This window comes from Durio zibethinus, chromosome 16, assembly GCF_047325235.1.
Source record: "Durio zibethinus cultivar Kanyao isolate XHJ-2024 chromosome 16, ASM4732523v1, whole genome shotgun sequence".
Lineage (NCBI taxonomy): Eukaryota > Viridiplantae > Streptophyta > Magnoliopsida > Malvales > Malvaceae > Durio > Durio zibethinus.
Window position 1 is genome coordinate 23000322 of NC_143177.1, and position 13558 is coordinate 23013879.

General features: G+C 34.4%; 1 protein-coding gene across 1 annotated transcript; it reads right to left on the bottom strand.

The window, feature by feature from the left end:
- Positions 1-145: 145 nt before the first annotated feature.
- On the bottom strand, positions 146-11933 carry LOC111296324 (autophagy-related protein 2-like). Its single transcript, XM_022890573.2, has 15 exons — positions 11488-11933; positions 9945-11041; positions 9331-9479; positions 8778-8953; positions 5453-8659; positions 5247-5359; positions 4180-4366; positions 3649-3762; positions 2647-2754; positions 2416-2548; positions 2128-2330; positions 1770-1966; positions 939-1035; positions 776-831; positions 146-486 (listed from the first exon to the last, which is right to left on the bottom strand). Exons 1-13 carry the CDS (start codon positions 11695-11697, stop codon positions 963-965), a joined length of 5967 nt encoding a protein of 1988 aa, XP_022746308.2. The 5' UTR covers positions 11698-11933; the 3' UTR covers positions 146-486; positions 776-831; positions 939-962.
- Between the last annotated feature and the right edge of the window lie 1625 nt (positions 11934-13558).

Here is a 13558-nt window from a genome sequence, read left to right on the forward strand (position 1 = left end):
ATCTGTTAAAATTTAAACATCAAAACTATAAAAAAATAAAGTTCACTTTGCAATACTCAAATTCAATGAAAACTATGCTCCATCCATAATTCATGAACATATAACCGACATTGTTGAGAAGAGAAAATAAAAAGACAAAGAAAAAGGAAAAGAAAGCTGTCTAAACTTTAAATCACAATTTTAAGTTGAACAGAAAATGTCGACAAATCCTTCAACAATTGGATTTTTTTTTTTTTTTTGTCTTTTTAATTGACAAACATGACAATGAATTCGTGTACAACATACAGCAACAATATGCACAGTGCCAGGCTTGAAAAGAATAACACTATCTAGGTCGGAAGACTAAGATTTCAACTCATCTGTGTAGAGCTAATAACCTGGCTCATAATTACCGATATACATATTTACATTTTCTACAAAATTTACCGTCTCTTCCTGTTCCGATGACGGGAAAGAATCAGTACGATGGCTTGATTAACTGCACACCTGGAACAACCAGATTAAAAAAAATCAGGCGGTGCATTTCATAAAACTGACTAGTAAAAATACCAAAAAAGTATAAATTTGATATCAGGTATGGACAACTTGACTAGCGATTGTGGATGCCACAATGGATCTCGAATGATTTACAATGTTCACAACAATGGATAATTACAATAACATGTATACTCAAGCTGTAAATGGGAATAGAAACATTGTTTCACTTCTTTCAATACCAAAGAAAATGCATTCATATTTATTCTAGGGTAGAATAAATTTAAAAGGTTCAACTCACAGAAAAGTAGAACTCTCCATGTTGTCTTTGACAATCTTCAGTCAAACGAAATGCTCCTGTGTACCAACAAGAAGATGAAATAAGGAAATGCAAAATTTCTTCCAATGCACAATGGATAAACAGTGGATAAATTTCAACCGTAGAGCAAATACAGGCAAAATACCAGATTATACTATTAGCTACTCGATTAATTTGGTTCCTGTGGCAGAATTGGACCCAAATATTTCTCCATCGACTCTTTCTTGCGTTGAGGATCAAGGCTGCAAGCAAAGATACCATCATTAGTTGTACATTCCAGATTTAGGATGTACCCTATAAATCATTTGTCAGAATAACTTGAAAGAAAAGAATAAATAAGGTGCCTTCTGGCACTGCAACCGTGGTGCCAAACACACCTGAAATGATACAAGGAGGCAGAACTAGGATTGTATCAATGGGAGCCAAAGTAGATGTACAGATATGTTGCTGCTCAATTAATCAGTATTCACATATATACAAAAGTAGAATAAGTTATAATCAAGGTTATTTTGATAGCTTGGATTTTGGCAAGTTAAATTTGAGTTTGAAAATTCTAACACATTCCAAAGGTTAAAAATAAGAAATATACAAACATATGTGTTCCTTTTTTCTTTTCGGCATGATCACAGAAGTGAAAACCGGTTAAGCTGCTCTCAGGAAAACACAAGGGATTCCATATTTGAGAAAAGTAGCATGCATCAATAATAGTGTTTACTTACACAAAAGGACATATTTAAGTTCTTTGTTTATCAGCTACAACATCCATATTAAAGCAACTTACGAGATTGGTTAGATAATTAAGGAAATTCAAATTAAGATAATAAATCTTAGGGTATTTTGAAAGCTTAAAGGGAAACCTCTTTGGTATTTTGGAAAGCTTAGCCAACTAAATTGGTAAATTAATCGAGAAGCCGAGGAGGGAGAAGGTGGAGAACCATGGCTCCTTTGACATAATCTTAGATCCTTGGTAAAGTACCTATTTCTGACTCCAAGTAGAGTATAGTGTATTGCACTTGCACAAGCAGAAGTTGGAGCTATAGCAGCTGTAGGAACTGCCCGAATGGCAGTTGCCAATGCAGAACCCGCACTGGCTCCACGTTGGTATTTTTTCCATGGTGTCTGGACCAAAGCACAAGCACATTTCTCCAGCCCATCACTGATGCTCTCATAAGCCTGCAAAATTTAAACCATCAAAACCTTATAAAACATATACTCATATTTTGTTGCCACTCGTACCTCAAGACTAGACAAAACATGTTTTATTCCTCTAGAAAGTGCGTCTCAACATTAAAAAGGGGAAGTTTATCCGACAACAAGTATCTCAGAATGCTCACCCGTTGAATTCCTTGTTGGGCATCTTTAGGCTGATTATGTCTCACATTAGTCTTTGTCTTGTCTTGTGAAGGCCATGATGCAGGAGGAGGGACACTTGTGAACTTATACTCAGCCTGATGCAAATAGTCACGCGTCCCTGCTGCCAAATGCACACCAAGTCGAACAGCTTCCAGTGATATACTCCGAAGGAATGCAATTGTACCTGAAAAGCACATCTTAGCTTGCACACAAGGGGAGCCCAAATTTTACTAAGGCAAGATCAAAGAAATTTTGATTAACACAACTACCTCTTTGCATTCCCTTCAGTACCCTCTGATCTTTCCTGTAGCTCTCAAGCGGAAAAGAAACCAGCTTTGCAGCACCAGCACAAACAGCAACCAAGGATCCGACAGGAGAAAGGCCACACAATACCTTATGAATCTAAAATATGAAAAAGAAAGGGAATATTATGAATAAAATATTTGCCAGATAGCCAACAAAATTGGTAGTCTCAATAAACACTCAGAAGACTAGTAAACCTGATTTTGAGAAATATCTTTCAACCACTCCCCTATAATTGTTTCACAAACACCGGCCCAGCCATAGACACCAACAGCATGAACATGTTTAAGTTCTAGCTCAACTCCCTGCATAAAAATTTTATTTCAGTATGATAGAGGCATGCCAAACACATAACATCTCTTTGAACTTACACAGTTGAGAATCAATTTGTATGTATGAGGGGGGAGAGAGAGAGAGAGTTGACTACATTTTAGTTATAAAGAGAAGCTGCAGGTGTAAGTTCAAAGCAAAACAGTATCATTATAGCTATATTTCCAAATAGAAAACTCAAAAACATGACAATGCAATAAGCAACAGCAGTAAAATCAAATCCACACGGATAAAGTATAACCTAGGCAACTAAATTTTATCAACTTGAGGTTAGGGGACCATAATTAATTGGACACACGATTTAGTCAGGCAGCAACTAGAAGTATTACAAGATGCAACCCATACAAACAATAAGTAGACAGCAGAAGCAGCATTATTTTTGCAACAAAAAGAACTATCATGAAACAAAATGCCATAAAGAAAGCACACTCAATATTATTTCACGTCAAAATCAATGAACAAAGAAAAAATAAAAATTTAAAAGCATTTCTGTTGATGTTAACATATATTATTTGTAGGATGATTAGTAAACATTGAAACCTCACATAAGTAGAAGGTCTAGCATGTGTTTGGAACAAATAACAAACTAGAACAGGGCATTTAGAGGGCCAGAACAGAAATAATTAGATAATAAGAATGCCATTGAGATCAAGCATAGCCTGCACAAAGTGTAAAAGCCAAATATTGTCCTACTTTATTAATAGTTTAATTAAGAAAATATGAACTATTCAAAAATAAAAAGCCGAGAGAAAACAAAACAAAACAAAACAAAACAGACAAAAAACAAATGAAAATTGGAACATCAAATGTTGCATCAGTAAATACATAATGAAATCCCAAAAAATTGGAGAAAGGAAGAAACAGTTCACCTTCCATGGAACAACGTTTACTAGTTCCACATATTTTCCACCTCTCAGTGCTGCCAGATCAACATGGTGGGGAATATAGTCAACTCGTACAAGAATGGGCCATATATCAAACATCTGAAACAAAATCCCCTCCTCAATCAGTATTCAGAAAATTAACTAGACAAAGAAAAAGATCCAACCAATACCCTCAAGTTATACTACCCATAGATTATCCAGCAGAAATTATCATCATAAATTAAGCCTGAAGCCCAATGTTGAATCATACAATTATTTATCAAAAACCATACCAGAAGTATCAGGAGAACACAAATAATGCCAAAAAGAGAAAAGATACTAAAAAATAGTCTTGCCAACTCTCCTACCACAACTAGAATATTTTAATAAATGTTAATACATTCAGATCACAAGTGCAATTTGCTACACCAATCACTAAGATGCCAACAGAAAAAAAAAAAAAGGACTGAAAGCGCAGATCCAATTCAGAAGTGAAGCAAGAATATGCAATACAAATATGAATTCGTCCACACTTGCCTGAAAATAAGGGAGCAATGCCTCATTTGCAATCGAATGACCAGTGAGATTATTGCTCTTTACAAACAAATCAGGACCACCTGTAGACTGGTCAATTGATGAGCTTTTTTCATCAAAAAAGCTGATAAGAAAATCAAGTTGGCTTTGATGAAGATGTAACAGCATAGGAAGAAAAGCAATGCGTAACCTGAAAGTAAACAAAAAACAAAGCAACAAAGTTGGTTCATCAAAAGTAAATGATAGAAATTCAGCAACAGAAATACGACAAGCAAATTAGTGACAACAAAGAGTGATTTGAACATTTGGTTCGGTTATGAATTCATCTAACACAATAAAATATTACAGCGAAACCCGTGGTGGCTCCTCTACCATTTCGATAACACAAATGTTTTGCTTCTAAAGCAAGGCTCAAAGAAGAATACAGCTCATAAACTCAAAACACTATTTCATATAAAATAAAAATGTTGACTACTCAAGTGCTTCTAAAGTTTTCCTTCCATTGTTGAAATGAGTGAATGGTTGAAGGTCTAATAAGTAATAACAAGAAGGCATTAACATCGGTCCCAATCAGATCAGCATCTGAGTTTCTGAACTAGATGCACATAGATGGCTGGACCCATGAGTGGCACACCAGCCCAAAACCTGAAATTGAAAAGTAAAACAACCAATTCTACAAGAAAACCAGTACTCACCAATCTAACAAGGACCGACTAGAATGACAATTAATATAAAACATGCATATGGCGATGTTTTTCATGGAAGGGCTAACACATAGCTTTCCTAAATGTAACACCTCATAGAAAAGATTCGGTGCTAATTTCAGTTATTCACAAACATATAAAAAGCAGTAAGTGTTTTTCATGGATGGGCTAACACATTACTTTCCTCAATGTAACACCTCATAGAAAAGCTTCAGTGCTAATTTCAGTTATTCAGATATATATAAAAAGCAGTAAGTGTTTTTCATGGAAGGGCTAACACGTAACTTTCCTCAATGTAACACCTCATAGAAAAGATTCAGTGCTAATTTCAGTTATTCAGAAATATATAAAAAGCAGTAAGCATACCGGTACTCCTCGAGAGGTGTAAAAGGATTGGGTCTGACAGCTTCTAGCACCAGTTTGAGTGCTTTTGAAGAGGATTCCCTAGGATGATCTTTTGAATCATAGTATCCTAGAACCTAAAAGTTAAACAAGGATAAGATAAATTCAAAATTTTGTTCATATAAGAAAGGTAAGGTAAATTACAAGTACAATGATAATTAGAACATTACCAGTTTCCAAGGTGCATCTGTGCTCTCATCATAAAGATGAAAATCATGAACTGAAAGAGAAAGCATGGACACAGATATTCCACCAGCAGGAAAAATGTCATATTGAAATTCCATCCCAGACACTGCAAGCTCCAGGCATACAGTTGCATTCCTTCCATGAATATTTTTGGACAGCTTATTACACTTTATAGTTTCCTGCCAGTCAGAGCCCGCATACATTCTCCATCTAACATTAATGTTCTTAAGAAGTACACGTCCTATGATGTTCATTGTATTATCATGTACCCTAGAGTCACAGTATGAAAGCTTGCCTTCCACAATTTCTTTCAAACCAGCTTTTCCGCTTGATTCTACAATGTGGTTTTCTACAATTCTTAAAGAAGCATCCTCATACCATCCACTATTCTCTCTTCCAAAATCTCCCTCCCCCACATGTATGGATCTGTATTTTAGTACCTCATGCGACGATTTTATTCCTGTAGATAATTCTGTAAGGGGGCGTAAATCAGATAGACAGTAACTTTCTATGAGTTCTGGGAAGTAATCTTTTTGTAGAAAGGAAGTTTGACAACTTTCAAGACCTATCCCATTAACAGGTAGATGGTGAGAAAACATCTCAGCATTTTCAAAGCTTAAGCTACAAGCCTCTTCAGCAAGACTTTCCTCAAGGGAAAGATAACATTGTGACTCAGAAGAATTAAACTGGGAGGTCTCATTTCCATCCAAGAGAAATGCATCTTCACATATCTCATCCATCAAGCCAGCCGGCCCACATTTACCTTCTAAATCCACACTAGCAGTATGAATTTGTGAAGTTGATGGGCCAGAGTCACAACTCAGGACCCTACTTTTCTCATCATTCCTCTGTTGTGCCTGCTGAAAATTATTCCACCGTGTTTGTAAATGCACAATTGATTCCTCCAAATCAGGGGCAAATAAATGTTGGAGTTGAGCAGCCAAGCGAATCAAACCAGATGTGGTGTCATGGCAGGTTTCCACATCAATTTGAGATTTAGAACACCCTACCTCCCAGAGAAGGCCATTGTTACAGTTAGTTTTCACAACAGCTTCAATAAGTGCCTCCCGAGCAACTTTAACATAACCACCCTGATTAAGTTGTTTAGCACTATAAGCACCCCCAAGTTTGTCACATTCTGAAACTGCACGAAGAAGAAGACCCAGATCTTGTACTCTAATTTTATATTCATTATTTAGGGAATCTACCACTGTTGAATTTGAAAGACAGAAGGAAGATGCAGCTAACAGGCAAGCTACATAGGGCTCAGACATGTCTTCTCTGGCATTTGAAGAAGCAGACTCTGAATCAAGAACTTCGCTATGAAGAGCGAAGTTCTTTAAGTAGGGCTCATAACTCAAGGCAACATCAACCAATTTAAGAACAAAAGAAGCTCCATGAGGGAGGGTGTCAAAATCTCTCTTTTGTAAATTACTATCATCAGATTGTTCAGGGTCTACTGAGGGCAAACTAAAAAAGGAGCAAATCACATCCATCCAATCCAAACGGCCACCTACTGCAACAATTGTGCTGCATCTCACAGTTATAGATGTAAAATCTTGGTAGCTCTCAGGATCCCAGAAGTGCACAATATCTGAACCAGCCAACCTAGAAGATAAAGCATTTGAACCTCCTCCATCACCGCGTTTCATTGCAGAGTCATTACACGATATTAAAAGAAACTCCTGATCTTGAACCCCAGAGACTGAACCCCATAATGTACCTTCACTGTGGGTTAACCATAGGAAACTCGAATCCCTCATACCCCCAATATTTGAAACAGATAGCAAATCAAATTTCTGAATTTTCAGTTTTAGACAACCCCACGAACCTGGAAGTTCACTCTGCATTGAACCTTTCACATTTTCAACAGCATCTGGTCTGATCGAAACTTCTATAGAATCACATTCCAGAAGAACTGACGTTTGAGTCATGGAATTCCCTTCTTTGCTACCAGTTGCATCGCAGGAGAAACATGACAATCCAGTAATCATCTGGTTTAAAAGGTTATGTAAGCCACTATATTGTGAACTTCCTAGATCAATTATAACTGGAAACAGATGAATGTGAACAAAACATGCAGTGCTCAAAAGTATCTCCTGTCGGGTTTGAGCACTTATATCATCAAGATCTTTCAGAGTAGTAACAGTGGCAAACTCATAACCTTTTCCCATGGATTTATTTCTGCTCCTGTTTTCTTCTAGTGTTGCTAAGAACTTGGCTCTCTCTGCTATCCAAGGGCCAGTCACAGGACCTTCCTGCCAAAACATACTAATGACAGAAAGACACCCGGTCCTGTTGTTGATGGATAAAATTTTTTGAGCAGAAAATTCATGCCTCTGCATACCACCACAGTCAATTCCAATACCACCTTTATGTGCAGATGACACCAAGTAAACACAAAGATTACCAATGTTCAGGTGTAAAGAAAATGTGCCAGATGAGGAAAACCGCTTCGGCATACTTCCATCAAGATTTGGACTATTGTCTTGCATTCTGCCATTCGATGGTAATGGTGAAGAAATATCAAGAACAATAAATTGGTCCCAAGAAGAGTATCCCCCATCACCTCCGCCTGTCATAAGAGGGAAACACAGAATTACTCTTGCATTGGGGATTGATATATTACCTTGCAAAGTTTCTGCTGAAGACAAGGTTGTAATGCTAGGTCCAGAACTTCTTTTAACATTCGAATGAGATGATTCACACTTCTCATTGCAAGCATCAGACAAGTGTTTGTTATAACCATTACCCATTTCAATAGATTTTCCAACTTCCTTCAAGAGATCTGATAACATCTTTAGCAAGCAGAAATTAAACCAAAAAATAAGAGGTGGCAGGTTCAATAAAAAAGATGTTGGCCCTGAAAAACCACCGGCCGATGATCTAGAACTCATAGTACATTGGCAATGAGTGACACCAGAAGTTGCAAACAACATTATTTTGAGCATATCACCCTTGTCTGCGGATGGAAAATCAGCAGAAACTAACCCACAGAATACATCTGATGATTGATATCCAGCAGCTGAGAAAAATAGAGGGAGAGCACGTTGAACTTCAGTTTGCAGGTTTCTGATTGAAATACTGTCAATGTTATTGCTACAATCCCCTCCATCCTTCTTACAGCACAAATAATCAGCAGCTTCAACATGGTCCATTGTTCCTTCAAACCTTATTTCTTGAGGATATACCTGTTGACCTTATCCATGTTTCAAATTAGTGTAGATATATTGTGAAGAACAAACATAAAATTTATGTTTCAAAAATAGACAGGAAGTGGAAAAGAGGGTTCTCCAAGCAAAATATTACCTGCACAAGAAGGGAGATATCTCTGCATTCTATGCCCAAATAATGAATATTGGAACTGTTATTGATTACATCACCATTTAGATCATACAAATGATCCTGATCTTCATCATGAAAGGACAACACAATAGAAATTCCAGCAAAGGCTGCTTTAAGATTAGTTTCAACATGCTGCTGTTCTGTTTAGAAACAAAGGAAAATACATGTTAAACCAAATTACATGTGTCAAAGACTGAAATTAACTGTTCATGAGGAAGTATAAGGAAATAACAATGACAACAACAATTTCCAACTACTTAGGTGTCACCTAAGCTTTTTTATGACCATATGTGAGTAACAACATTAAATCTCCAACAATGATAAAGTTCATTTATATCTCCTGGATATTAATCAAAGGTCTTACTGACAAATATCAACAGGCATTGTTGATTAAAAATGGATATACATAACCCTAGCTTTCTGGCTGTTTCTCTTTCTACAACAGAATTATTACTTCTCATTCTAAAAGAATCAAATTGCTATCAGGAACAACGTAGGGAGAACATAGAGCACATACCAGAAGGAATATGCAAAGATCCAGATGCAAGGCTGGATGCAGCAGTTATTGCACTGAAAACAGAACATGTCCAGTTCCACATTCCACTGCTTCCCAAAGCTGATTGTGAATTTCTCATTCCATCAAAACACTCAAAAAACTGGTCCACACTATAAAAAGGGCAGATATTCAATATGTTAGAAAAATTACATTGGAATGATTATGATACTGGATCCTAAAAGGTACGTTTTAGCAGTAAATTCTCCTTCAACATAATATTCAGGAATAAAAAAGATTTAGAAGCATTGAAGGAAGTTATAAAAAATGTTTACTTTTCCTTCTCGTTTATAAATTTCAAGAAAAGCTTTTGTTAAGCACTTAGGCTTACATGCTTTCTTCAAAGGAAAAAAAAAGTAATGGATAAACAGATAAAACAAGAACAAAAATAACTGTAAATACTACATGAAAACTAGGATGGTGCTTTTTTCTTTGGCTTTCTTTAAAATTTTGCTACTTGTCAATATGATATATAGGATGCTAAATAGAATCCTAGAAGTTTCTGATGCAAGTTCTTAATAATGTCAGTTTCACAAGAATGGTACATAAAATTCAGTTGAGCAGAAACTGATACTAACCTTGCCCCAAAATCAACCTCTCCAACACAATCTCTATGGCTTTTGCCAACAGAAAGTGGTACCCAATTAGGTATAATATGTGAAACAGGTAGTACAGCTTCGACTACAGATTCTTGCACATGCATGGAAGTACAGTCTACAGGAAAACTAGCCTGATTTGCTATCACTTTATCAATGACAGTCACAGCAGAAACAGGCGTTGTTGATTGGAATTGAGAATTAGAATTTAAGTATATAGAGTCTTCTGTCTCAAAGTCCACAATATTCTTCCCAACCTTGACAAAATTCTTGTAAGTTTCCCATGAAAGTAAGAACCATTTTATTGTGCTAGGTTGAAAAATTAATTCTAGCGGATCAATAGAAACATCCGCATCCACTTTGCGAATGTCCAAGGAACCATTCTTCCAGGGAATGCTTAGCTTCAAATTCCCGGAAAATCCACCTCTTTTCCCTGAAATGATTGGAATAGCAGCATTTGGTGGCAAGCAATCCGAATACAATCCAGAAAAAGTCATTCCTGATATGTGTGGAGTGCAAGATTGATTATCAACATCCTCCAAATGAAGGAGCTCAAGTACAGCTCCTTGGAATTTAACGAAGTTAGTAAGTTGGCTAATTCCAAGAAAACTGTGAGTTCTAACTTCATCACCTAAACCAGCATCTTCAGAAACACAAGTTCCACATTCCGTTTCTGATATCCGAAGCACCAAAGTCCTATGGAAGCCCAATTTTTCATCCTTCTCTAGAGATGAATCATATGCAACAATTAACTTTTTAATCTTTACATTGAAGCTTGTAAGAAACCATTTCACCATCTTTGCAATTGTCTTGACACCTTCATGGATATTATCAGACTTCCCAGCACTTCCAGCAACGTCATTTGAAATTTGCCCCAAGTTGCCTTGCATATAATGGTTACAATCATCACTAGAACTACAATTTTCATCTGCACTTGACAAATGATTCTCCAAACAAGGGGAAAGTAACAGCTCAAGTTCATCAACCTCAACTTGACATCCTTTACCCTTCCAAGGCATTTTAACTAATAAAGAGCCAATAGATCCCTCTTTTATAACCAAGGATGCCGCTGAACCAATCTGAAATAAAGAGCAATATAAACATGATAAAGCAATTGAATAATATAAAATTTTAACATGAGAATATTGCCCTTAGTTACCAAGAATCCCCGTTACAAAAGGCGCACTCAAAATCCAGAGCCTCACAAGTTTATGACTCACTACTTGAACTCTACGTTTATCATATTGCTACTTTTATCTAAAAGAAATACATGAGTACTCGGTTCCTCTGATCTTAATTTTGGGTCTCTTTTTTTGCTCGAAAAGATAGATATAAAGCTCGTAATCCTATAAGCACTAAATGCTCTTATATGAAAATTCAAAGCAAACCAATACTGAATTTATTTAATTACCATAAGGCTATTTATAATTAAGCATACTTCATCTTCAGCTTCATGAAAACATAAATTCAAAATTAAACCAAAAAAAAAAAACCGAACATAAAGGTACGGTAAAAGGCGGCGTACCTTCTGGTTAAGATAATCTACGTTAAGGGCGAGATCGGAGAGCTGGATGGTGCCTTCAGTGAGTTGAAAATCGAGTTGGTCCAAATCAATATCCCCTAGAATAAATTGCCCAAGTTTCTTCTTCAACAAAAATTTAAACAACCTCTTCACCGCCCACCGGGAAACCACCGCCTCTGCCGATTTTGCTATATTATTCCACGCCCCAAACATCCTGTCCTTTCTCAAATCGCTGCCGTTCCAACCCAAATTCGTACCGAATTAGAGAAAGCAAAAGAATTTCCTTTTTCTTTTGTTGCGTTTGGGGCGAAACTAGGGTTTTGAAACGGTAAATTCTGTGGTCGTGATGGAAGATCGCGGCATCACGACCGCGAAATGAAGAAGGAGACAAGGAGTAAGGATGTTTTACGAGAGAGACTTAAAACATTTTGAAGGGAATGAATTGTATTGGATTTGGAGACGCAATTGGCCCTTTTTGTTTGGACGTGGCATAGCCATACTGTACAATACTAGAAATAGACGCTGCACTAGCTGGATGAACTGTTTTTCTGTCAAATTTTATTTTTATTATTATTATTATTTTATATAGAAATAATTTATAATAAAATAAATAAAAATATTAGAACAGTATTAAAATAAATATTATATATTATTTTATATATTAGGAGTATAGTTTTTATTAATTTTTTATATTATATTTGATCATTGTTATCTTATTAATTGTTTGATCAAATGAATAATTTTTAATTTATTGTAGTTTATAAATTTTTATAAAAATATTGAAAATAAAATAAAAAATAATTTAATTTTTTTGTTATGTTTTTTTTTTACATTTATATTTATTATATTATCTTATTTTATTTTATTATAATAATTTAATATGTAATTCAGTTTTATATATTGAATTTAATGTGAAATTTAATAAGAATATTATAATAATTTTTATAAAATTTCATATGTTAAATTTTCATGAAATAATGTCAATGTAACTTTAGTAATTTAATATATGATTAATTTATATTATATTAAAATTTATCACGTAGTTATGAAATAATTATAAAAATATTTTTATAATTATAATATAATGAGTATTATAATAATTTTGATTAATTATAATAAAAAAAATATTTTTATAATTATAATAAGAGACATTATAATTTTAATCAATTATGATAAATAAAATATTTTTTTAATTAAAGAGATATTATAATAATTTCATCATTTATAAAAGAAATATTTTGATCATTATAAAATATATATATATATTTTTCACCATTTCAATCACATGTCACCTTTTCATTAAGTCATGAAAGAGATATTAAAATAATCTCAAAAAACATTATTTTAAATTATAATTATATGCGTAAATAGATAAATATAGATATAGATGCACTTGCCTCTGCTTTTGCTTTTTTGGTGACGAGCCATTTGGAACCATCGTCGACTTGAACTTGGAAAAAATTCCTTTTAAAAATTGGACTATATAATATAATAACGACAAAGGTACGTTGAGATTTCATCTTTAATTAATTTGTCAAAGGACAAAATAAATAGCAAAAATATTTTAATCATTAACGCATCATTTGGAGTCCAAATGCGAGTATCTGTAAGAAATGTTTGAAGAATTTTTTTTTTAATTACCGAAACATAAACTAGCTTTACATCTTATTATTACAGTCACCACGTCAGCAACCACATATACTATCAGATGACAGTTAGTTAGTTATGTCATTGTTTATGATGTATTAAAAATTATAAGTTTATAATTATTTAATAAAACAAAATTTATGTAAAATTTATCACTTATAAATACGAATTTCGTTTAAAATTTTAATAAATTTTATATATTTTAGATTATAATTAATTATTTATAATATAATTATTATAAATAATATATTTTTAAAAAAGTAGAATCAAATTAGACAAATGGCATATTCACAACTTAACTCTCTCTATATTCTTTCAAAACCTTCTAATTTTTTTTTATTCTCATATATTTCATTTACTTAAGTTTTGAAACACACGACTTGAAGTATTGTTTTAGACTTAATTTTAAAGTTTTTAAATATGTATT